Genomic DNA, 26,880 nt, shown 5'->3' on the forward strand with positions numbered 1-26,880 from the left:
GAGAAAATCTTAAACCAGCAAGAATGTTTTGAATATTGTGGGGAAAACAAATTTAAATAAGAATGTAAACAGGATTTATGACGAGGCAATCAAGATGATCAGTGAAAAGAAGCTTTGTATTGATGTGGTTATTATTTTCAGAAATGTGAGAAAAATGTTTATATCTCACTGTCATTTATTTAAATAAGAACTGTATTATCTTAAGGTTGGCAAAAGAGAATATTATTGGAAGAAGAGGAAATCAAGTAAAGCTATTGTATGGACTATAGAATTATAGAAATTGTTATTGTTTTTTAAACACTAACCCAAACAACACAATGTTTAAATATTAAGATGTATATTAAAAAAGCAATAAAACATATTTTAAAAAAGAGAGAGGCTTGCTGGGTGCTCACAGAGGGTCTGCAGTAGGGGCAAAAAAAGTCACCTGGCCACTGAAACCCTGCTCTGTTCTATATGCTTTAAGTCACATTTAAAAATGACAAGACTTTGAACATGCATCAACACTGCCATCCTGACTTTTTGTAATCTCTGAATTAAGATTACATAGCGTAAGTGCCAAAAATGGGTAGGTAAAAACCAACAGGTGTAGTCACAAATAAATCTTGGCTGGAAAAAACCAAGTTGGGTGAGAATATGGTACTATATATAATTTTGCATTGGGTAAAGCAGGATTTCATTTTGGGTGCTATCAAGCTACTGCAACTTCTCATTATGATTAGTTTAAAACTTAATACCAGTATTACCAGAGGGAGGGGCAAAAGAATCTTTTTTTAAGCACACTTCGAAGACCACGGTACTCCCTCCCTTCACCATTTGACTGGTTGACTGTTTCTGTTGATGTTATTATATATTTTAGTTCTTACTCATTTTTATTTGCAATTCTAAGGTTTCTCTTAACCCTATATTGCCTAAAGTAAATTTTCTCCTCTGGAGAGATGTAATATGCGAATGTAAAATACAATACAAAATAAATTTACTTTCCAGTTGAATATGGACAATTAAAATTGTGTACATGTGCTTCATGAACTAAGAGAAGGGATTAGTATGCTGGTTATTGCAATTGCTTTTCTGAGTAAATTCTGCTTAGAATTTACTCTGACTGCCAAGGTCACATAGCTGAGGTTAGCCATAACAAAAAATTATCTCTTTAGGTTACCATTGATTCAAATGCCATCAAAGTCAAGGTTTCTGCCATAAGTATGTTTACTTTATATTTAGCAACATTCTTTGCTTCTTACCCAATATGTCCCTTGGTTCTTAAATATTCTAAATTACAACTTCTCAATCATTATTTTACAGCCAGAAGGCATCCAAATAATATTATTTAAAATTCAACTTTCATGCCACTTGTTTCTATCATGAATCTTATCAGTAGCACACTGGTTTCAGAATAAAAAATAAAAGACAAGCTTTTTTTTTATTGCACACCGAAGAAAAAACATTTGGCAACAAATGCCTTTATTTTTTTGGACACATGAACACAAAATCCCTGCAGGCTAAAAAATGAAAAGAAAAAAAAAATACATTGCAATTATACACAGCCAGCATATCGCAATGGGGGAGGGAAGTACTGTTAACCTGCCCACCCCAGAGTTTCTTTTAAAGAAAAAGTACCTCGTATTGCTATAGACATACATCCAGTCCAATTGAATAAAATACAATTTATAACATGACAGGTCTAACAATAGAGAAACGAACGAACCAAAAAAAAAAAAGGAAGGAAGAAAAAAAATACACTGGACGTCGAAAATGAACGTAGGCCAACAAGTTTTACGTACGAAGTCCAGGCTCTAGACATAGAAATATCACAAAAGTGTCCATAGCAAGGTATAAAGAAACCCTTCAGTGATACTCACATTATGATCTTTCCTCAATTTGCACAAGGGGAAAAAACCTTGCAGTTGAAGCAGTTATTGATACAATGCCCTCAGGACTCTGTTTTACGAAAATGAAAACAGAGGAACCGCCTTGCTGATGAGCGAGAACGGGAAAAGGACCCACAGCATTATCAACAAAGGTAGTTTTCGTGGCGGGAGCGGGAAGAACTGATTGGAGGTCGGGTGGCCGGTCGTAAGAAGAACCAGATCCTTTCCTCTTGATATTAGGGCTGTAGGGGGGGGGGGAATGGCTTCCCTGGATCCTAGAAACACGGAACATCTTCTGCATCTGATTTTGAAGTCTCCTGCGATGCCCTTCTTCAAATGCCCAAAAAGTCGCAGAAGGAAGCAAGACTCTCTGTTACAGAGCAAAACCTTTTTAGAGCCTCTTTGGAATGAAAGTGCTCAAAAAAAAAAAAATAAATAAAAAGGCAGAAGACTTACAGAAGGAACCACACTTGATTGTAAACACCAAGAACTACAGCCCAATTTAGCCCACTCCCCTCCAGCCCACAGTTCAAATTTGCTACATTTGAAAACCGTCCATGATATAACAGCAAAAAAAAAAAAAAGGAGCCAGCAGGCTTAATATAAACCAAGAGTCTCCAACCAAGTTGAAATTCTAGAAGTTGTAGCCCAAAACAACCAAAGGTCGACACAGTTGGAGAAGACTGGTTGAAAGGAAACAACATTAAAAAACCCCAACCAAACTAAACCCTAAAACCTTAAGAACTAGAGCTAGAAAATGCACATCTTCCCATTGATTGACACATGCATACCCATTCAGTTCATCCCCGGGGGAAGCAGCAGTCCCAATGAGTCAAAAAGGTCTCCCAAAGATCAACAAGACCTTCCCCTTTATTAGTTTGAAGACCTTTATCTGCTTTGACAGAATTTTTCACATCTGAAACATACCCAAATGACATCAATGGACTGTTCAGCAACTAAGAGATGACTGAACATTATTATTTTTTTTTTGCACAGGAAAATTTTCAACAGAGACAAGAAGGAAGGGGGGGGGGAAATCATGAAAAATTCCAAGAAAGTGCAAAAGTTGGCAAGAAAGTTTTCTCATCAACATTTTTGGGATAATAAAATTCATTGATAATAATTCAGTAAAAAAAAAAGAATCCTGCTTAGGTATCATTCTGAAATACAGAGGACTTCAAAAGACCACTGTGGGTTGTGGGCTGTAGTACACAAGAACAATATGATCAAAACCCTTCTTTTTTTTCCTATGATATACAAATTTTCAAAAAAAAACCAAAACAAAAACAAACCAACATAGCTTATTCAGCCTTATTTCCTAACAAGCCCATCAGAAAACTCTTCCCAGATCCGTTAAGCTTCCTGTTTTCAGAGTCTGGGCCAACGACAACTAAGATTAACTCAGTCCTTTAAAACGCACGTTTTCATCCAATCGCGCTTTTTTGTTATTATTTGGGTGGTGAGGGGGAATCCCGCCTCGTTCCCCAAATCTGCTTTTGTGGCAAATGATAGGATAAGACAGGGGTCCTCAACCTTGGCCACTTTAAGACTTGTGGACTTCAACTCCCAGAATTCCTCAGCCAGCAAAGCTGGCTGAGGAATTCTGGGAGTTGAAGTCCACAAGTCTTAAAGTGGTCAAGGTTGAGGACCCCTGGGATAAGAGGTTTAAGTCCTCCTCTAGCCCTACTTCCCAATTTTGATCTGGACGTGGGAACAAAAAAACAGCCTTTGCTGCTGAAGGTATACAAACTTTTTGGAAAGCCTTTTTTTTTTCAATGTTGCCTGGCTGGGATTTGGAAGAAGATCTCACCTGCAGACAGGTGGGCACATATATCCCTTTTCTCCACCTGTACTAGGTGCCAGGGCAGTTACCGGTGTACCCAGGTGGTGTAGATATCCATTTTACTTACTCTCTCTCTCTCTCTCTCTTTCTCTCAAACCGTGTCCTCACCTAGTGCAATAAAAAAATGCTACACACTAAAACAGGTGCTTAAACTCTTGTCAAGGTGCCTCAGCTCTCCGTTGGTTTGGGTCAGCAGGAGTTAAAATTCTTGCATTTTCTCCCTGAACATTCAAAGAAAAGAAAAGCAGCAGACAAACTAAAGCAGTGGCCACTCTCCCTCCCTTTGTGTCCTGATCTTGATTATCCAAGTGAGGTATTCTCAAGGAAAAAAAACAAACAAAACCTTAAGCAATCTAATATCTGAGTTCTGGATGTCAGAACTAAGATGTTTCACTTCTTTTTCTGAATGGGGACGAACACTGCATATGCCCTTTCCTACACACACACACACACACACACACACACAGAGCTCTGGAAGAAGCATATCAAACTTTTTTTTTTTTTTTGAAGACTTCACTTCAGTGTACTGACACAACTGAATAATGTTCTTGGAAATGTGTACTTTCCAAGTTACTAGAAGCTCTATTTCAATCAACTGAAGGACAATCTAAATCAGGGATGTCAAACTCACAATGTCACGTGACGTGCCGCGACGGATTGCGACTTTTTTTTTTTTTGCCATTGCTGGCAATGGGGCGGGCACGGTTTCACTATGATGCATTTGGCCCATGGGCCGGCAGTTTGACACCCCTGATCTAAATGGCGTTATCATACTGTCAACTTGTAAGTCCGGATTTGAAAACTCACAAAGTCACATGAGTCTGTGACACCACCCTTCCATTAAAAGACCAGAGTGCAATTATTGGCCAAATCCCAGTCTTCCACAGTGCTGGCCGTATCAACTCAGTCAAAAACTAGTAATTTAAAGCATTGTGTGCTAACACTCACAAGCTAGTCTCAACACAACATTATTATTGTCTGCACAACCCCCTCCCATCCTAATTTTGGTATTAACACATTTTCAGTGGAAGAGAATCGAGCAAAGTAAGAATCCTAATAGAAAAGGTTCAAGATCAACATTACACTTCACACTTCACACATGCTACTGAGTGTCGCTGTACATGCAAAAAAACCTAAATCATCAAAGGAAACAGGATTTAAATTGCTGGTAAAAGTCTTTGATTGCTACTGTCACACTATACACAACTGTACAAATTGGCAAAGCCTTTTTCCGATACACAACACCCACTTTCCAAGCTTATAAAAAGGGGTAGACAGACCAATGGTGACTATAAAACAGTTAAAAATAATTATTTGTAAAAAGCATGAAGGGAGCCTCTTCTGATCCATTTTTAGTAATTAATTTTTTTTCTTCAGCAAAGATAAGTCAATCTACCCAAGAATGGATTCTGACTAGAAAAGCTACTGCCAGGTTATTTAAAAAAAATTATTGCCAAAGTTAAAACCTTCTATGAAAAAGAGTATTAAAAATGACTTCAATTTGTCAAACATAGCAGCATAAAATGGGCACTTTTTGTGATGTTTGAAAAATACTAAAACTAATTGTTTAGAACCTGGTTACCTATTTTTAGAAGGGGAAGCAGTTCAGCATTTTGAATCAAAAGATGGCAGTTGTAACCATAATAATTATAATTGTATTAGAGCTGCCAAAGAGGGTTTTTCTCTGCTAACATTACGCATTCACAGAAGTACCACCAAGCTGAATTCGCAGTTATAGTGCAATTGCTTTGCAGCCCAGACTGCAGAGATTTACAAAAAGGGAACTAGTAAAATTTGACAAAGCGAAAAATTAAAAAACAGAACCAAAGGAACAGCCATACCTCTGAAAATTCATGTTTGTGGAAGGGTGTCTTACACCAAAAATTCATTGATCAAGTCTATATGGCTCCAGACAGAAAAAACAGTGGAATCCTGTTTTGCTGTATCTGGAGTCTCACTAAGTCGTATATCAAAAGCCCAGAAGGAATTAATCTTCTTGACAAGCTTAACACGGGATGAAGAGGTAACGTAAATTGATTAACTGATTAGCAAAATATTTCAATAAAAACCTTTCGTGCCAAGTCCTTTAAAAAAATTGTTTTTTAAGAGGATCAGCCTTTTGCGTTTTGAGGTAAAAATTCAGTTCAATGCAAAGACCGTTTATGAAATTTCTGTTTACGGAAGGGAATAAAATAAAAATGGCTCAATTGTGCCTGCACAAGATGTTGGCTGCAGGAATCAATTCAGTGCAACTGTCCCAGGCTGCTGGTGGAGGGCAGCCTGCATTAAAAACGAGCCCTGACTACGGATGGTTGGTGGCCTGACCAACTAGGCCACTCCTGCCGCGTGGCTGCAGTCCTATCAGGCAAAATACATAGTGTGCTGGGTGTCGTGGTGGATTTGCACTGCCTTGGCTAGTGCTTGAGGGTCACGGCCATTGCTCTGTCCTGACACGTGGCTGCCTTCAGCACTGAAAAAGAAGTTAGAAGGATTTAACACATGATCCCAACCTAGAAAGAGGCTATGCTCCTCAACCACTCTCCACCCTCTGCAGGTTGCCACTGTTTCCGTGTGAAAAGCCACTTCTAAGTACTGGGCAGAGATAGCTTCTATTCATGTTACAATATACTGGTAGTCCCTGACTGATGACTGTTTGAAGTTAAAACAGAAGTATTTTGGGCCTACTTATGACCCAGATTCAAAGTTCCGATGGCCGCCCTCAGTCACGTGAATGTGGGGTACTTGGCAACTACGCCATATATAGCATCCCATGGTCATGTTTTACTAGTTTTGCTGAAAACAAGCATTTGCCTTCCTTTTTGGCAAAAAAACAACAATCCTTTAGTGACTGCCACAAAAACGGCTGTAAAATTGGTGACATGAGTGACCATTTACAACTGTCACGACTTGCGATCGTGATGGGCAGACTCCATTATGGTCCTAAGTCAAGGACTACCTGTATAAACCAGGTTAAAAATGAACCCTGCCTCTTACATGTGATGCAGGCATCTAATATCTAAACTACAGCTTCTTCTGAAATATCCAAAACATTGGGAGAGTAGAAGTTTGCATTAGTTCAGCATAAAGGCTTAGCAAAACTAACAGGCTTCGCTATTGCAACTTCAGGGTCTGTTTATAGTGGATTATGTTGATAGATACATTGTCCAATTTTTCTAGCCAACGTACTGCCACATTAAATGGAATCCATAATTAAGAGGCAGGAATGTTGCAAGTTGTTCAACAAAATACTGCCTGTGCATCAACCAGCAACTAATGCCACCAAAAATGTTTAACTTCCCTCTAAAATTCAGATTGTTACAAGCTTTGCCTTTAGATCAGATCCAGCAGGGCAGACCTACGTATGATTTACCACTTACCCAGAATGCAATCTTAGATTCAGAGTATACTAAACCCTGACGGTTCTTCTCCAACATTTGCTCACCTGTCGTGGTCTTTGTCTACAAGATGGTATCGTGCTCTGAATGCCACTAGCCTAGCATAATATGCAGGTGCAGGGATTGAGACAGACCGCGTGCATCGAACATAAGTGTGACACAGCTGGTATGTCAGTAGCTGCAATTCATCCGCGGTGAAACAGTTGTCATCCCACAAGACTTGATAGTGAGAAGGACGGCTGGTTCCCTGAAATAGGATAAAGCTAGTCAATCCACCACTGAAATTCTGTAAAGACAGACATACCGCACATGAGGTAGGCAGCAGTCTCAGAACAAAGCCTCTTCTTTTCTTCTCCAGGAAAGTCCTCTGTTTTTTCCCAAGTTACAGAGTTTCTGTGCAAGAGGAACAAAAGAACAGCTTCTTCAACCTAGGGCAGGGGTAGGCAACCTTGGTTCTTTTATGACTCGTGGACTTCAACTCCCAGAATTCCTGAGCCAGCCATGCTGAGGGGAAAGGCAGAGGTTTCCAAGCTGAGCCATGCTGGCTCAGGAATTCTGGGAGTTGAAATCCACGAGTCATAAAAGAGCCAAGGTTGCCTACCCCTGACCTAGGGGGTGAAGGCTGTTCATTAATGCAGAATAGAATGCCTCATTGACTTTTCAGGGCCAGACTACATCTGCTTAAGGCCATATTGTTCTATGCACATTTTAATATCGAGGTTAACCTTTCATTTACACAAAGCCGGTTTCACCCGTGCATGAGCCACGAAATGTTACAGAGTAACTGCCATCTATATTATGATTACCTGGATTCCTGCATGGCTACAGAGGTAAAAGTCAAATTCAGATGGGTGGGTGATGGTGCTATCCACAGTAGTACCTGCTGGAACATTTCCACTTTTCCCCACCTGTTGTAGACAACACAGCTGTAATGCTTAATGAACAGCATCCATGTCAACAAAACAAGCAGAATTCATCATTATATTTTTATCTGACTCAGTAAACAAATCAATCTGTGTAGCACACTTGAACCTTACCACTACAGCCTGCTACTAAAGATTAAGGATCAAGACTTAACGAGCAACTGAAGAGTTTCCTCTGAAGAGGAAACTCTTCAGCTTTGCCTGAAGCAACTAGGCTCAGATAAACATAAAGCAACATCCAACAGAGCAAATTTTCACATTATCCAAGTGCAATTGCCCTACAGTAGCCATTTTGAATTTAGGGAAAGAAATGGGCCGCAAGGAGAAGCACATGTGGCTTGACAGAAAGAAAGGCACAAAATATTTTTAAATTTAAATTTGAAATATTTTAGCTTACGGTTGGAACAGCTCTTGCAACTTGAGGCAGAGTGTCAAACTTGAAATACGCTGAACTGAAAGTTGTCCAATAATAATAAGCAGGAGGAAACGAGCTGGACCCGACTTACCTGGATCCCGCACATTTCGTTCTCCTAGGGATCATTAGAGTGCTGAGGGAGGCCTACCAATATGCCTCCTCAAAATTTTCAGCTAGACTTTAGCTTCTTGTAGCTGGGTTATATCTGACTATTTAGAATCAACAATGAGTTATTATACTTTTTATCGATGCCAAATGTGTAAAGTTATTCCCCACCACCACCAAAGGATTTCCCATCAGCATCTAGCCATATAAAAATTCATTCGTGCCGCCCTTGCCCCACCAGGGCACTTTTCTAAGAAAAGCCATTTGGCATCTCCTGAAAGCTACAGAATTTAACAGGGTGGCTTTCCATTCCCTCTGCCGTCACCTACCCGTTCAGTTTTGTCTGCACAAAAGAGTCTCGTGTGATGCCTTTTCTGCACGACAATGTAGGTGATTCCTGGTCGGTAATCTTCTTCTAAACTGATACAGGCCTTCCGGATCGCAATCAGCTCAGGCCAAGCTACCTAGAAGTGTTAAAAGTTGAAATCAGCTGCTGAACTGGGCTGCACAAGGCGATTACCAAAGTCCCACTGAAACCACTGTATTATTAGGTAAGAATAGGTGGGAATCCAAGCCAAGTTCTGGTTGCTGAATATATCAAGTAAGCTCGTGATAACTTTTGGAGTAAATTATGACTTTGCAAACTTGTCATGAAGAAAGTTGGACAAGTACATTCAGAAAACTGCTTGTGTATGTAGTGCTATATGTTAATGATTAGATATTAATTTAATTTAGGATCAGGATGCAACACTGACATATAACATTCACCTGGTTTGGATAAAGCAGCGGTAGGCAATCTTGGCTCTTTTATGTCTCGTGGACTTCAGCTCCCAGAGTTCCTGAGCCAGCCATGCTGAGGGGAAAGGGAGAGGTTTCCAAGCTGAGCCATGCTGGCTCAGGAATTCTGGGAGTTGAAGTCCACAAGTCATGAAGGGGCCAAAGTCTCCCTCATGCTGGCTCAGGAATTCTGGGAGTTGAAGTCCACAAGTCATGAAGGGGCCAAAGTTTCCCTCATGCTGGCTCAGGAATTCTGGGAGTTGAAGTCCATGAGTCATGAAAGAGCCAAGGTTGCCTGCTCCTGTACTAGACCAATACCTGTTTCATTTGCCCTTCGGATACTCCTCCTCTATAATAAATGATCCGTGTGGGCTTGAAGCGAGTGGACTTGTAAAACTGGATCAGCAGTTCTCGCACCATATTAGTCAGGTCCTGAATCACTTCCTGACTGTACAGCAGTTCCTGGGATGTCTCTTGGCGGGATGTTTGCACACGCACAGTAGCGCAGTAGCGGCTGGGGTGCCCGTCCATGCTTCCGACTACAGCAGCAATGGAAGGTTTCTTCCCATCTCCAGCAGGTGGGTGAGTGACATCTGCTCCCAGAAAAATAACGGGTTGCTGGAATACCGAGGGCCTGGGACATTGAAAAGAAAGGCATTTTAATTAGGAACCAGCAAAAAAAAAAAAAAAAAAAAGTTTTAAAAAAATGTTCTATGCCAGTGTTTCTCAACCTTGACAATTTTAAGGCATGTGGACTTCAACTCCCAGAATTCCACAGCCAGCGTTGCTGGCTGTGGAATTCTGGGAGTTGAAGTCCACATGCCTTAAAATTGTCAAGGTTGAGAAACACTGTTCTATGCTGTTCTAATTGTCAGTTTTATTTTTTCCTACACATTTTTCAGCTGTACCTTAGTGCTGAGAACTTTAGTGCTCATTTTTATATTACACAATTCAATAGTCTACCTCTTTAATAGTTAACATATAGAAGGCAAACAATATATATACCCTGATGTCACTATGTGGCTCCCTGTTGCATCAAACAATTAACGTTAATCCTCAATTAATCCCCACTTTGCTTTGGGGTGAAAAGGAGAATTCAATGACCGTTTGTCCCTCCCTTGAATTAAAAATTCAGGTCAGCCCAGTCAACCAGAAATTTAAAGAATGTGTTAGTATAAAATAATAATTACAGAAAGAAAGATAAAATCTCAAGGACTATAGGGACAAATGGAAATCCTACACTGGACTCCCATATAGCCCCCCCTTTCTAATGTGGAGACCAATGTACATGGACAACTATCTAGTACAAGATATTATAGTAGAAGTAAACATGTGAACTAAACAAAACTATTTAGAGACAAGTTCTAAATGCATAATACGTTTCTATAGCTATATTTCTATAGTTATATTTCTACAGCTAAAGAAAAATTAGGACAATTTAAATTAAGTAAATGACAAAATTCTCAGTGCAAGTATTTTCATTTTGAATGTTTTCATGGTTCTGCTTCTCAATAAAACTCAGCCATGTGCTTTTTATGAAGGACGCCCAAGGGTGAAGCTGACCTTTGATGTGGTACAAGGACATTGTTTATCCCACCAAGTTTTGCGTTGATCTTCAGACAAAGATTGGACAGAGTTTGAGGAGATGTTTTCACTACATTTTTCACCTGAACACACTGGGTGGCCATGCCCAGGAGAGTATCCCCGACTCGTTTAACTTCAGCTGCAAAGAAAAAGTTGGCTTTTTAGAACCCGGAAGATTTTTTAAATGCTCTATCCGATCCCTACTCCCATCCCATTCTAGCGTCTTGAACTGATGACTTAGGCCAAGGACAGGCAACCTTGGCTCTTTGATGACTCGTGAACTTCAACTCCCAGAATTCCTGAGCCAGCCATGCTGAGGGGAAAGGGAGAGGTTTCCATGCTGAGCCATGCTGGCTCAGGAATTCTGGGAGTTGAAGTCCACGAGTCATGAAGGGGCCATAGTTGCCCCATGCTGGCTCAGGAATTCTGGGAGTTGAAGTCCACGAGTTAGAAAGCGGCCTAGGCCTAGGCCAGGGATAGGCAACCTTGGCTCTTTGATGACTCGTGAACTTCAACTCCCAGAATTCCTGAGCCAGCCATGCTGAGGGGAAAAGGAGAGGTTTCCAAGCTGAGTCATGTTGGCTCAGGAATTCTGGGAGTTGAAGTCCACGAGTCATCAAAGAGCCGAGGCTGCCTACCCCTGACTTAGGCAGTCAAATATCCTTTTTATTTTAAAGAGCTATTACAAAAGAAAAGCACCAAAATATAATTGCACATTCTTTCATTACAATAATTATATTATGTATTTGGTCAAATGGCCTTTTCCTTACCGTAGACAGGTGTCTTTCCTGGAAGAATGACTACGATTAGCTGCAGCCCCACATAAGTCAATTTCAAATGTTTGAACATGGGCTCCACGCTGTCTGCCCCTTGTGCATATTTGCAGAAGCATGGCTGGCCCTGGATTGGCATCCCTGCGTCCTTAGAGATCTTGCGCAGCTGATCAGTAAAACTCCTAGAAACACAGAATAAGCCATAGATAGTCCTGGCACAAGCCTAGCTTTGTGAAGGTTATCCCTTTTATTCTACCTGAAATGATTTCTATAAAAGAATTGGATTGATTTTTAGAAAACAGATATCTCAATCATTAAATTAGGTCAGTATTTTTGAATCTTGGCAACTTTAAGATGAGTGGACTTCAACTCCCACAATTTCTCAGCCAGCACGACTGTGGAATTCTGGGAACTGAAGTCCATATATTTTAAAATTGCTAGGTTTGCAACTACACAGGGTTAGACTAAACTTCCTTGAATACAGTTAATATAATTCTGGATATCAGAAAATGAGGACAATCAATTACTCTGGGCTGTAAGTATTCATACTGGATAAAGCAATCTTAGTGTGATTTCCCAGGTATGTGTGCACTTTTTAGGCTCTCATTCTGAAATTTCTAATTACAGTAAGCAAGTTCTATTGATAATCCCAATTTAAAATGTTGTTAATTACTTTCCATTGCATTAGGCCTTATAACAAAAATGATATTGGATCTTCTTGAAGTCCAACTCACCTCACAGTTGTTGCTGTTGTTGTTGTTGTGGGAAAAAGAGGAGGAGAAAGGTGTGTTGGATGTTCACCACCTTGAGTCATTTGTAAAAATAATGAAGGCAGGATGTACATAATCCAATAAAAAATAAATTAATTAAAAAGATTCCAGGTCTTGAGGATATCAGATTGGGGAAAGCAGAAAGTGAAGAAAAGTAGTTGCTTTGTGTATCATCACCTTGTTGATACCAATATTTAACCTCTTTTAAAGGTGCACCACTCAAAGCTTTCCAAACGTCACTTTAAACAAATCAACACAGTCTGCTTCTAAAAAAAGGAACTACTTACTTCAGCAAATCTTCCCGACATTGTTTCTGAGGTGCAAAGCAGGCGACAGCCCACACTTTAATTTCAATGCCAGCATAGAACTGTTTTCCTCTCATATCCCAGACACCCTGATTTGGTGTAGCAACAGTCTTGTTCTAAGGAAAATCAAACACAAACTGCTGTTCTTTGACAAGCATATAAACTAATGCACAGGCAAACCCTTCTTACTGCATTTCCATGACCCATTACATTTTCAGCCTCAAATTTTAATCAGTTGCCAATAAAGAGTCTACAGGGTTAAAAGTATGCATTAGCCCCTATGTGAGGTCTGTTGTGTAATCTAGATTGGGTGAACATGATGAAGTACTTACCCTACCTCCATACTGCAGCATAGGTGCAGGTAATACTCTGCCTGTCAGTTCTGTCATTTCATTATGGACAACAATACCAAACTCCTTCAGATATGGATCAGGTCCACCAACCATACTGTTACTCTTGACCTGGAGATTCAGAGAACATTTCTTAAATATAGACACAACAGCTCTTGTGAATATTTCATATGAGTAAGTGTAGCTCAATCGGCAGCCCACTGTGTGCCTTTGTTCCTTAGTTGCTGCTATTTTTCATTGTAGTTATCTGTGAATTATGTGGACTGTTCCAAAAGGATGATGGGATGGAGTTTATTATCCCATCTTCTATGACTTGGCTATACCACATTCTGGGTGTTGTCGTAACCTCATAAACCTTGGGTCCCAGGAAAAAGGTTTGCAAAGTACATGCAAGGAAAGATCTTATAGTGATAAGCATCTTCCAGCCCCCATTTTACTCCATCTTATTTTTATGATATTAAAGCAGTTACTCACCAGTCTGCTAATTTCCTCCTGCCTGTCAGGTGCAGATCGTGCTGTTGCTTTGATCATAGTTGATGTCTGATTGTCTGTCAGCTTCTTAATACAACGCTGTCCTGCAACTATGTTACACACCTAGAATGAAAAAGATACAGGGTGAACAAGCCCATGCAGCAGAACCGAACTGAGGAATAGAACCACCTAGGTGTTTACCTCAAGGGGTAGATATGTGTGTTTCTGCTCTTGCCCTACTTGGAGGCATGGAAGATGTGGGTACTTCAGTTGTAGACTGTACTTCTGCTTAAAATACTGAGCTACTGTACACTCCATAGCTTGCCCATTTTCCAACTGCAGAGGGAACCTATAAGCAGAAATATAAATTAAATATATATTCATTTCACAAGAAAGAGGTTTGCCTATGATATCAGAACATGAACAACTATTTTGGATTCTCAACTATTTAACAAACACACCAACAAAATGATTCTCCCGACACTCATATTGCTGAAATTAATAAAAACTGAAAATAATCAGAGATGCATCGGTAGTACGACTGGGAGGGGAGTACTCCAAATATATGTTATCAGGCCCCAGCAAAGGGATCTTAGCATCCTAATTTTAAAAATCAGATATAGAATTTCAATTCATAGGGACAGCGTGAGAAAAAAAAGCATAATGTTGGTCAAACAGAAAATTAAAATTAAAAGAGGCTATAGTCAAAATACGCATGTAAGATGAAGGACTACGTAGTCCCATATCTTTGCTAAATGCCTGTGGGGCGATATCAGGAGGCTTATATGTAGCTTCTCTCATATGAAGAAGCGTGCATGGCTGCCAGATATCAAGTTTTCTCCATCGTTGTACATTAATTATGGAAATACAGGGAGTCGTCCCTTAACAATGGTAATTGGAACTGAATTTCCATCACAAAGTGACACAAACAGAAAACAGAACTCACCTGGAAGTTGAGTCCTGGCAACTGGACTTCTTTTCTTTTTGGTCTGAAATGTTTCGCTGCTTATCCAAGTAGTTTTCTCAGTCTGCCTGCTTGGATAAGCAGTGAAATGTTTCAAGCTAGTAAGAACAGAAGTCCAGTTGCCAGGACTCAACTTCCAGACAACTCTACCTGGATGTCTGAGAATCTTCACTGACACACTGCCAAAGCACAAGTCACTCTTTGGGCCCTATTCTGAATGGCGTGAGAGTTTGTTATTTTTGTAGAATTCTGAAATATGTAGCTTACGAAATATTTAGTTGTGTGAGACCTTCAGTTTATAAAATACTTTTCCATAGTAGAAACAGAACAAACACTTTTCAAGATCATTTAAAATAAAAAAAGGCTTGGGCATACATACGTTTGATGGCTTGCAGGTCGTCTAGTAACATTGCAAACTCTGTATTTTCTTTTCATCTGACCGCAATGAGTAACCTCCACTTTTAAACCTATAAATCCAGTGAAACACAAAGACACACATATGCAAATAATCAAAAGCCAATATGATGCATTGAGAAGGATCAAAGATCAAATCAAACTACTGGGCTCTCCATGACTACATTTGTTTTCTATTTAGGTGTTGCAAATCCACTGTATCTGGATTGTTCAAATTAAAATTCTCAGAGTGGATACAATAAAAATCAACCCAAATTAAACAGTTCCTTCCAAAATCTATTCATCCTCAAGCTCATGGGAGGGGGGGGGAAGAATCTCATAACATAAAATAAAAAAAAAGAAATCTGTCCACTGAAAATACTGCAGAAATGTGTCATAATACTGTACTCAGAAATTTGGGGGAAATATTTATTTATTTATTTATGAGACTTATATACCGCTTTAAGTGCAAGCACTCTCTAAGCGGTGTACACCAGTAAGCAATGTATATATATATTTACATTGCCCCCAACAATCTGGGTCCTCATTTTACCTACCCCGGAAGGATGGAAGGCTGAGTCAACCTTGAGCCGGTGAGATTTGAACCGCTGACCTGCTGAACACAGTCAGCTAAAGTGGCCTGCAGTACTGCACTCTAACTGCTGCGCCACCTCGGCTCTTTAGAATTAATTAATTAATTCGGATTTTGACATTGTAGTGAGGTCTGAACAACTTGCCCGTTAAATACAGAGCAGAGGTGGGTTGTGATCATTAATAAAGGACAAAACAATATTCTGAATTTTTACTTTATTGTTGAATACTGAATATTTTTGTTTTATTTTGTTGAATATTGTTAATTATTTTGTTGAATATTGAACAAATTGACAAGGCTAGAAACCAACAAATTAAAAGATACAGAGCTGGCTTTGAGCTATAAGTGCCATCCCTCATATTTTCTGCAGCAAAGAAAAACAAAATATTGCTTTTCTAAAAGACAAATGGGGGATGTCAGAGAGGTAGCCACACAATGACAAAACATCCATCTGTACAACCACAAGCTTATCTTTTTTTATTTTTAAATGTGTGATATTGGGAGATGAAGGGACTCTAGCAGTTGCTAAAAATGCTCTCTCTGAACACCATCCAAAACCAGCTCAACTTATAATTTTCTAAGGGTGGAAGCCTACTGCAAAATTTTCAGAAATCAAGTTGTTTTGTTTACCCAAATTTGACATACACGATAACTTATGATCTTAAAGTATCACCTCTGATTTCTTTGGTAAATTTAACACGCTGGGAATCCGTAAGGGGTTTCGTTTGTTCATTGATGTTTTGAATATCCAGGACCTCGCACATGAATTCAATAATAGGCTGAGCACGGTAGAAAGCAGTTGCCGATACTGAAAAGAAAAAAGAACAGAGGAGGTGGAATACTGAGAAAAGAGTCGTAGGAGAGATTTAGGATAATTTAAGCAAACAGATTTCTTCCATACCATCTATATTGAGCATCATGTTCCACATGGCCGGCCTGACAGACTGATGGAAGCCAAACCAGACCTCTCGGCCTCCTCCCAGGGGGTGATAGTATCCTTCCGGGGGAGAGAAGAAGGAACGCCCCACTGGAGTGTACCTGGGGGAATGGGAGAATCTATTTAGATTTCTCTGAATTTACAAATTTACAAGAAGTTACAAATTAGGAGTATTCGAGGTATTCTGTACAAAATATTACAAATATTAAAAATCAGACAAGCGGCAGGAAGTGCAATTCACGGCTCGATTCTGGTGGGAGTTTATCCGGTACATCGGGTCGTCTCAGGGTCTCAGTTTGGCGTATCACCCTAGCACCAATGGAGCAGCAGAACACATGAACGCGATGGTGGAGCGCTACGGAGCTACGTATCATACCAGCAGACGATAACAAAATACTATGAGATAATATATGCCCAATAGTTGGCTTCTTCACTCCATTTCACTTAGCCTGTTTTTCTCCCCTGCCAACGAACAGTTGTATAGTGCACCCATTAAGATTATTCAGGGCTAATAGTTTCTGCCTACATATCATAAATTTCATTTTTCTCCACTCGTTTTGTTACTTAAACCTCTGTACGTTATTCCACTTTTACTAAGTTTTCTGTGTAGATGTTTTGGTTATATAAATTCAGAAACTAAGATCATTGTGAATGCCTATTGATAAAGTAACTATCACTAGCAAAGAAGGTGGTCAGGATTAACTGCATTTTCCTGCCTCTATTCAGACTCTAGTTTTACCCATTAGAGTGTTATTTCAGTACTATGGAGGCACAAAATGTTCTAGCAAATATTTCCATCACGGAACAGTCCATTTCAGGGTTGGATCATTTTTAGAACAATTTGTTCTGGATCAGGATTTTCCATCACAGCACTTTTGGCAAGATGATATTCTTCATCATCTTCATCTTCTTCATCATCAGTTTAAGTTAAAGCACATATAATATCGAATGGATATTAGAACTGTCATTCAGAAAATGGTAATGTAATGTAAAATACCACCTTTCAGTTTAAAACTTCAGAGATAGAGAAGGATTTCTGGTGTGTGTAAAATAATCTAAGCAAAAGTCACTAAGGAAGACTAAGGAGACTAAGGAAATCTTTCAACAAATTTTGGAATATATATTCATTGCCATGGAAGGCAAGCATCAGTAGCCTTGGGCCAATCATTCTCTGTGCTAGGAAGAAAGCAAAGGCAAATCATTTCTGAAATCTTGCCAAGAAAACTGAAGGGACACAGTCACCAGGAGTCAACACTGATTTGAAGGCACGAAACAAAAAAGTTAGTTTGTAAAATATAAATTGTCTTGCTTGCTGCAAGAGTTAGAATACTCTAAACTGTCGTTGAAAAGAGACATAGTTACAATTTATTTAAACTGTATTTAGAAAGTTAATCTGACCCTTTATTCAAATGTTATTTTAAAAAGTGACTGCTGTTCCATACCTTTTCTATATTCCAAGTGAAAAATAGACGAGAAAAACAGAAACATTTAATGAGAGCAGAAAACAAATGTATCCCTTAGAAAAAATGTATATTCCTTGCGATTACACTTCAGTTCGGAAGGGAGGAATACCACAAGAGTTACAATGGGCCACAACATGCACAAAAGATTCAACCAGCATCTGCTAAGAAAACTACAGCCCAAGAAAAATGAATGAAAAATACTCACCTCATAGAGGGAAGATGCCGTGTGATAACGTCTAGTGCCTGCACAGAGTCTTCTGGGACTTCGTTCAGATGCCCTGCCAAAGCTTCCAGGAGCAACTGAAGGCTGACTACAGACACCCACTGAACTGACACTTTAAAGGTCTGGTCCTTCCCTTCGCCAGGGAGTGTGACCTCCATATCCACCTGAAGACACAACAGTGGGGATTAACTGTGCAGATCTTTCTTAACTGTACAGATCATCTGTTGAAATTGAAACTCTTCATGAGCTCAACTTATTTTCCACTGATCCTGGACTGAATTCAGTTTAATCTCATTATTATTTGGCTACAGCAGATACCCACCAAAGTCCCAGATCATTCCTCCCTAGAATAAAAATAAGCTATAGTTCAAAGAAGTTCTCATGCACTTTAAAACAAGTCCATATGCTTCATTCAATATAGGACACTGCAATTCGGGCATGAAAAAGAAAAAAATACTGAATGCTATTTAATAGGTTCAAAGCAATACGAAGGATCCTTGTTTATCCTTGTTTGTCAGGTACAAGCAACCAGTTCCACACATGCATATTTCAAGCTAGCTATTTTATTATAGACAGCGGATAGATAAGGTTCTCTGGAGTTGGGGGAGACATGGATCTCTTGAAGCTGACCAATGATTCAAGGCTAATTCCCTACTTAAGTCCTTCTCTCTGCCCAGCTGGGCATTTCCCAACATTGCTATTCTTTACATGGCATTGCTTTAAAACAAAGTCAGGATATCACTGACCCTCCAGGTGTGGCAAATGTACAATTCTCAGTTTCTCTTAGCATTGGGTATGCTTTCTGCAAAAGCTGGGAATTGCAGCTTAGCGATGACTTTTTCAAATCTAAAACTTCTATTCTGATAGCTTCATTATTTGAATGAAGTAGGACATTCTTGGGAAAGATGGCACTGAATCACTAGGTTAAACTCTGAAAGCTATTACTGAAATGACTTACCCTGTCCCTTCCAATAGGCAGAGGATGCGCAGTATACATATTTCTTTTGCCATCGTAGCCAGGCTGTCGATCCCCAAATATTTGCATCTTGAAGTGTCTCACCATAGTGTCCACTACTTCCCTGGAAAGTGGCATAAATTGAAATGAAAACAATTTAACGGTATAAGAGCTTAAGGTTCTCGGTTTGATTTTCAAAATATGAATTAGTTCAAATACAAAAGGTCTCTACCTTATGAGGTTGTCATTAGTTCTGTTGCTGAGGAATGTTCCACGTATGCCCAATGTATTATTTTATTTAGAACTTGCCAATTGTCAGCAGTCAGAGAACCATTAAAATTAAGACTTGAAACTATAAAAGTCATCTTACCTATTCACTCTCCGGGGACGTTTTTCTGGTTTGATATCCACGTCATAATGATAAACGTCAATTTTAGGAATCTGTACTTGGAAATGATTGGCTAAGAGGCGAATTGGTTTTCCAACTGTTCCCAGGCCAGGCCGACGCGGTGGCTGGAAAAGAGTGGCTGGTGGCCCTGGAAAAATGGAAGCATGTTTGATAAGTGAGCCTATACTAAAATTGTAGTGTTCCAAACATTTGAACAATTCTAAATCAGATTTAGGTCATATCCCGTTTCGAAGTAGCTTGCATTTACATACCCAGCAAGAAGCTTCAATACATCCTATTAGGTTGGTTACAACATAGAAAATATTAAGACAGATAAACCTAATATACAGATGAAGTTGACTGATAGCTTACAGATTACAAGACAGCTATTGATATACATACAGCTAGCTCCTTTTGTTGACTCATTATATTCTACTCACAAATAATAGAGATTACTTATTCCTAGCATCTCCCATCTTTATTCCCCAAGATAAAAAAAATTCCCATACCACACTGGTTACTGAACATTACCCTTTGATATCATTAGTAGCTATATATTTTTTTGAAACTCTATTGTTGTTTTTTCTGCAATGGTATCTTCAGTTGTTTCTTTTTCCTTCTGCATCTCAGCTGAAATAGCATAAGATCTTTGGTGTTTCCTTAAGCCCTTCACCTTCTTTAATAAACTGTACCTTCAATATCTGCATAGATCTAAGTTTAATGGTTGTCACTTTAAGCTACAATATCCGAATAAAATTCAGAACTGCCCAGCTTTGATTTTTCTAACATTCTCTTCACAATCTCTATAGTCCTTTCTACCATCCTATTTGATAGAGACCGGAAATAGAATGCACAAAATCCTAATCTTTGGCAAACAGTCTGAATTCCATTAAATCGGAATGGAATGGAATGGAATTGAATCGGCCTCGGCTTAGGCAGGAAACCCTATACCATTCCAGACAAATGGTTGTCCAATCTCTTCTTAAAAATTAAATTGAGATCTATTGTCTGTTACGATCTCTGCAAAGATTCCTTGTGTTGAAGAGACTTACAATTGCAAAATTTATTTAAAAGATTTGCACATCCACCCATATTAGAACCACAACTCTGGGCAATTCACAATAATTATATAAAACCAAAATAATGCATTTAAAAAGATCCCCCCATGCTAGTCCACAAAGCCAGAAAGGTTGGAGACCGCTGCTTTAAACTACTCCTAATTTATATTTTTCCAAGATTAGTAACCAGTAATTGCTAATTTTGCTAAGTTGTATTCCTCGCTTTAAATGCACGTGTCGCACAAAATCTTTCTTGTAGCAATACCACACCTAAACCAGATGCTCTAGTATCCACTCATATTGCTACAGGTTTTGTCAAATCATAATATTTTCATACAGGTACACTTATCAACTCTTTCCATTCTTAATATGTATCTTAATATATTGGCATCCATATTCTGTAACGATTGTCACAATAGAGGTGCCATTCCTGGAACAAATTTTGTCAAATACAGGTAGTCCTTAGTTAACGATGGCTATTAGGACTGAAATTTCCATCACATAAAGCACGACCTTTTGGATTCAGATTAACGACAGCATTTCCAGTTGCTGTCATTAAGTGAATACTGGAACATCGTAGGATCACTGTGATCTCCCGCTGATGTTCCTATTGACTTTGCTTGTTGGAAGCTGGCAGTGACAGTTGAAAATTGTGATGATGTGATTGCAGGACACTGCAACATCATGATTGTGAGCTGGTCACTGAATCCCTGGCTTGTGATCACATGATCATGGGGATGCTCTGATGGCCAGAACTCTGAGGAACCTGTCAAAAGTATCATTTTGTTCAGGTCAGCACTATCGTAAGTTTAAACAGTTGCTGAATAAGTGATTGTTCCCTTTGTTTCCTTATAAAAAAAATATGTCTGTTATATGTAGTAATTTTTCTTGCTGCTCAGTGAGTTCTGAATCTGTCAAACAAACCTTATCAGAAACCTCTTCAAATTCAAACATATTTAATACATTTGCAATAAAACCCATGTGGGGGCTGCAGCTGATGCGCTGCAATATTTGTGTCCAAAAGTACTAAAATAGTATTTACAACTAAATCGCTTTAAAGTATTCTATGTTTTCTTGGTAAAATACAGGAGCCATTTACCATTACTCCTTCCTACACAGTACAAAACGATGCCTTTGCCACTAATCTCCTGGGAGGAGGCTTCGTAGTATCCGAAGCAGAACATCCAGATTCAGCGAGAGTTTCATTCCCTACAGCAGTGGTTCTCAACCTTTCTAATGCCGCGACCCCATAATACAGTTCCCCATGTTTTGGTGACCCCCAACCACTTATATATCACCGGGTGCCAAGGGCGTGGCCAAAGAAAAGGGGGAAAAAATGGAGGACAGCCTTGTTTGGTGACCCCCGTGAAATGGTCGTTCGACCCCAAATGGGGTCCCGACCCACAGGTTGAGAACCACTGCCCTACAGCATTAACCTTGCGAACTCTCAAGCTTCCTCCTTCCATTATATATTCAAGAATCAAGATGGACAATATTTAATATTTATTTACTACGTATATGTAGGGATGTGGGTCTATACATATGTTGTTCATAGTATGTTTAGATATGTGTCATGTATGTGTTTCACTTTGAGAGCGGGCAACCAAATTTCATTTTTGATGTGTGCCATCGTGCCCACAGTATAAAAATGACAATAAAGGTTATCTTATCTTATCTTATCTTATCTTATCTTATCTTATCTTATCTTATTACTGCTGCCTGATATAAAAACCTGCTTGCTTTAGCTGGGCAGTGCATGACCTTGATGCTTTGGAAGACCATGCTGACAGCATATACTCTTGCCATTCACTGCAAAAGTAATTGTCGTGTCTATTGAGAAGCTTTGACATAAACAGTGAAATTTTCCAGAAATATCACAATCAAAACTATTTCTACTATTAGCTAGGGAGACGATTAGCACTAGGGATAATTTCAATTCAAAATATAAATATACTGTAATACTTAAGGAAAACTATTTCTTGGAAAAAGGTAAAGGCAAGTGTATTGCTATTTATTCCTGTAAATAAAGTCATCTTCAAATCAAGCTAGGGTCTACATCAGGGGTGTCAAACTGCCGGCCCGCGGGACAGATGCGTCATCGGGAAACCATGCCCACCCCATCGCCGGCAATGGCGAAAAAGCTCTGATACGTTGCACATCACGTGACGTCGCGAGTTTGACATGTCTGGTCTACATGGATGCTTCATGATTTCATAATAAGAAAGCAGTTTTTCACTGTCTTCTTGGGAGTTGTTTTTTTTTTTAAAGAATTTCCCACTCTACAACTCCCAATTTTCTTGGCAATCCCCTCAACTAAATACCAACCAGGTTTGATTCTGCTTAGGTTTTTTGGGACTGGTCAAAAATACCACTGTCATCAGTGATGTAGTAATAGGAAACAGCTCCCAAATGGCTGGGTATTATTCCAAACGTATCAAATACATTTTCACGTCATCTATCACATTTCTAAAAAGATCGAACCGAGAATAATAACCAGAAATCTACCTGGCATTTAAAAGGAAGAGTTGGAAGAGTTACAGAACCCTAGCTAGGTTACGAAGTCTGGCACAAGACCAGAAGGGCTTCTGCAGCTGCTCTCTTTCTTCCTTAACAAACCTTGGCACTCCCAAATGAGAAACACACATAGACCACCACTCCCTACCTTTCACTGCCAGAGCCACACCCTCTAGTCTTTGCTCAAGATTTAGATCTCAAACACATTAGTTAGTAGAATGATCATGTGGGAGCTTCAAGAGTTTCAAGGGAGATGGGATGAGAATGAAAAGAAGAAAAAGAATCAGCTATAAAAAGGTTATCTCCAAATGTTCTCTAGTTACCACAGAAGCTCTAATTCCTGCTCTGACCAGGAGCAAGAAACAAAAATTTATAACTTAGTCTCAATGATCCTTTATAAAAATTACAGATATTAAGGTCAGAACCTGAGCATTTATTCAAGCAAAATCATCTCAGAATGAGATGATAACTCTAGACATTAAAACTCAGAATCTGCTTGTGACATGCTACAAAATAACAATGGCTAAAAGCCAAACGAAATGGGCACAAGCCAGTGTGATTTGTTATATTTAATGATTAGCATGTTGTACACAAGTATCACCACCAATGTAATTGATTCTACACACATATATTTGCACTTATTGTACCTAACCTTAGAGTCACAATAAGTTACATCTAAAAACTACTGCACTCTTACCATAAACTTCTGCAGCTTCTTATTGTAACCACAAATCAGCATTTCCTGGAATTTGTGGTCACTTTTCCTTTTTAGTTGACTTTTAATAAGTATTGCAATACAGGCATAACCAAAGATATGATATCCGCTTCAATACTACTTGAAATAGTATCTCTTGGAAAATAGGGCCAAAAGTTAAAGCATAAATAACCGAACAAAATAAACTAAGCCTCTACATTCTCAAAACATGTTCCTTTTTTCTTGGCTTCCATTAAAAATTCCTAAAGGTAACAAAAAGCAATTAGAAAATCACTAAAGCACAAGGCAACCTGTTTCTACAAAAGTTAGGTCATAGCACTGTGCTATTTCCCCCCCTCCCTCCAGCCAGAGACCCAGTTCGCACATCATCCTAGGCTATTAAGTGGTTTGTCTGCCTTGGGCTTAGCAAGCAGGTCCATAAAACGTCGTGACTTACAGTTTAGCCTCTTGTGCAAACCCAGGCAACTGTGTTTTTTAAAACCAGGTTTCAATCAAGCCAGCGAAGTAACCAGATAAGTGAACAAACGTTTCCTTTGTCCACTACATTCACATGGCGGTGAAGAGTCATTGGAAATCACCACAACACCCACTCTGGATAGACTAAATTACGGGGCTCTCGTCAGCCTGGACCACAAATGATAGGTGTTGTGGTATTCAAGTTTTTAAAGGGCAGCAGGCTGGGGAAAGGGCTGCTCCAACTTCCAAGGACGCAAGCAGGATTTTAAGCAGCTCCCAAAGACATCACGTGCTGCGTGTTTACAAACAGTGGCCCGTGTTCAGCTGCACGGAAGGCAGCCACCGACGGCAGCTCCTTTGTAGGGAGGGCCACATGGCCTCGGGGAGAGCAGGGCCAACGGGCACCCGCTTTCGGGTTTTCCTTCTCCTTTCCCCCGGAGGGGAGGAGGGGAGGGAAACGCGCCTTTCTTCCTCCAGGGCTCAACGGGAAGGAAGCCCGAGCCCCACCCCAAAGAAAAGGCAGAGAAAAGGGGCCATCTTGGGAGCCCCCTCCCCGGCCCCTCGCCGCTCCACCCCCCGAGAAGCCCGCCCCGCCCCCCCCCACACACCTGCAGGCCTCTCACCTGGTCCCAGCGCCTCCATGGCGGCGGCGGCGGTGGCCTCGCCGCGGTCCCCCCCGGCCGCCGCCGCCGCCGCCGCCACGGGCCCCGCGGCTCCAGCCGCCGCCGCGTATCTCTTGATTTCGGGAATATTGGCTTCGGGGGGAGGGTCGGCAGTGAGGGAACCGGGGCCGGAGAGGAGCGTCCCGGCGTCACAAACAACTCGCGGCCGCGGCGGAACCAGCCCGCCCGGCCGGCCGCGCTCCGTCGCTCGATCCCAACAGGACCGTCGGCGGCGATTGCTGATGCTGCTGCTGCTGAGGCGGCGGCGGCTGTTCCTCTTCCTCCTCCTCCGTCCGCCTCACACGCTCGCCCGCATGCGCGCGCCTCCGCCCCGGGAGCGAGCGAGCGAGGACCAGACCGGCGCGGGGCTGAAAAGGCGGCCGAGCCGGAGCCGAACTCCCAATGCGCGTCGCCTCAGCGCGGTGGACCCCGCCACAGCTGCCTCGAGCTCGGCCCCCTGCAGCTGCGCCTGCGCGCGCCTGCGCCTACTTAACCTCGCAACACCACCCCCCCCCATTCCTCCCCCTGCACCAGCGCGCGCGCGCGCTCGGACGCAAGGCAAGCTCGTAGTGGCTGTCACCTCGGGCGCGCGTCAGCCCCGCCCCTTTCTCCTCCTCCTCCTCCTTCTCAGCCCTCTTCGGTCTCCTCATGACGAGGAAAAGGAGAGGCAGGCGAGAGGCCGCGGGTGCGCGCCTCAGGGACGCGCCGGCCGATTCGTCCATCTCGGCCGCGGGGGGGGGAATGGTGGTGTGCAGGGGTGCGCGCGCTTCCCCATGGACGCCTCGCGCTGCCTTGTTTTATTTTCCCCCCCTCAACAGAAGCGATGGCCTCTCCCGAGCAGAAAAACCGGCGGCCCCGCGAAGGGATCACCCAGCCCGGTAGACTAAACTGAAAACTGGATGGACTTAGGCCAGGCTCCGGAATTCTGGGAGTTGAAGTCCACGAGTCATAAAAGAGCCCAGGTTGCCTACCCCCTCACTTAGGCCAGTGTTTCCTAACCATGGCAATGTTAAGATGGGTGGGTTTTGGTTCCCAGAATTCCCTAGCCAAGGTGGGTGGACTTCAACTTCCAGAATTCCCCAGTCGTTGGGGAGGGCTTCAAGTCCCCACCTCCTTTTCTTGTGCAGCTTGCTCCCTTGCCTCCCATGTTTGGCCCTTTTAATTCCATTATAGTGTAAACCAGGGGTCTTCAAACTTGGCCCTTTTGTGACTTGTGGATTTCAACTCCCAGAATTCCTCAGCCAGCCATGCTGACTCAGGAATTCTGGGAGTTGAAGTCCACAAGTCATAAAAGAGCCGAGGTTGCCTACCCCTGGGCTAAGGAAACATTGCTTAAGCCAGGGGTCTTCAAACTTGGCCCTTTTATGACTTGTGGACTTAAATTCCTAGAATTCCTCAGCCAGCCATGCTGGCTGACGGATTCTGGGAGTTGAAGTCCACAAGTCATAAAAGGGCCAAGTTTGAAGACCCCTGGTATAAACTATTGTTTTGATGTTTAGAATGTTTTGTCTTGTTTTTCATACAATGGTAGGGCTGGAAGGGACCTTGAAGGTCTTCTAGTGCTAGTCCAACCCCCTGCCCAAGGCAGGATTCCTTACATCATCCCAGACAAATGGTTGTCCGATCTTTTCTTGAAAAGCCCCAGTCATCTGCAAATCTTAAGTGAATCATGTGATCATTAAGCAAATCCAGTTTCCCCCATTGACTTTGCTTGCTGGAAGCTGGCTGGGAAGGTCGCAAACTGTTGTAAATATATGCTGGTTGCCAAGCACTCAAATTTCGACCAAGCCAGAGGATCCTGCAATGGTCATAAGTGCAAGGACCAGTTGTAAGTCACTTTTTCCACTGCAGTTGTAACTTTGAAGTTACTAAATGGATGGTTGTAAATGGAGGACTAGCTGTATTCAGAGCTGGAGCACCTTTGCCTAGATTGGAGTATTGCCTAGTTTTTATATCTCCATGAGGGGGTCCAATTCTTACA

The 26,880-nt window shown here is 41.1% G+C and overlaps 1 protein-coding gene and 1 long non-coding RNA gene across 3 annotated transcripts; one reads left to right on the top strand and one right to left on the bottom strand.

The window, feature by feature from the left end:
• The first annotated feature begins 1,389 nt into the window (after nucleotides 1-1,389).
• LOC120316871 lies at nucleotides 1,390-5,158 on the top strand. Its single transcript, XR_005559079.1, has 2 exons — nucleotides 1,390-3,392; nucleotides 3,532-5,158. It is a non-coding gene; the product is annotated as an uncharacterized LOC120316871 (long non-coding RNA).
• Nucleotides 4,118-25,352, bottom strand: LOC120316870 (protein argonaute-4). Of its 2 annotated transcripts, none has more exons than XM_039362988.1 (18): nucleotides 24,861-25,352; nucleotides 19,477-19,642; nucleotides 19,110-19,230; nucleotides 18,134-18,315; nucleotides 16,430-16,566; nucleotides 16,202-16,336; nucleotides 14,923-15,010; nucleotides 13,781-13,928; nucleotides 13,583-13,702; nucleotides 13,091-13,219; nucleotides 12,741-12,874; nucleotides 11,681-11,865; nucleotides 10,890-11,049; nucleotides 9,645-9,960; nucleotides 8,879-9,013; nucleotides 7,913-8,014; nucleotides 7,154-7,353; nucleotides 4,118-6,181 (listed from the first exon to the last, which is right to left on the bottom strand). In XM_039362988.1, exons 1-18 carry the CDS (start codon nucleotides 24,877-24,879, stop codon nucleotides 6,073-6,075), a joined length of 2,586 nt encoding a protein of 861 aa, XP_039218922.1. In that variant the 5' UTR covers nucleotides 24,880-25,352; the 3' UTR covers nucleotides 4,118-6,072. The 2 variants fall into 2 exon arrangements, with proteins under 2 accessions (XP_039218922.1, XP_039218921.1); XM_039362987.1 differs by having other exon boundaries at nucleotides 24,846-25,352.
• Between the last annotated feature and the right edge of the window lie 1,528 nt (nucleotides 25,353-26,880).

This window comes from Crotalus tigris, unplaced genomic scaffold (assembly GCF_016545835.1).
Source record: "Crotalus tigris isolate CLP2741 ecotype Arizona unplaced genomic scaffold, ASM1654583v1 scf7180000019504.1669754, whole genome shotgun sequence".
In the NCBI taxonomy this organism is placed as follows: domain Eukaryota; kingdom Metazoa; phylum Chordata; class Lepidosauria; order Squamata; family Viperidae; genus Crotalus; species Crotalus tigris.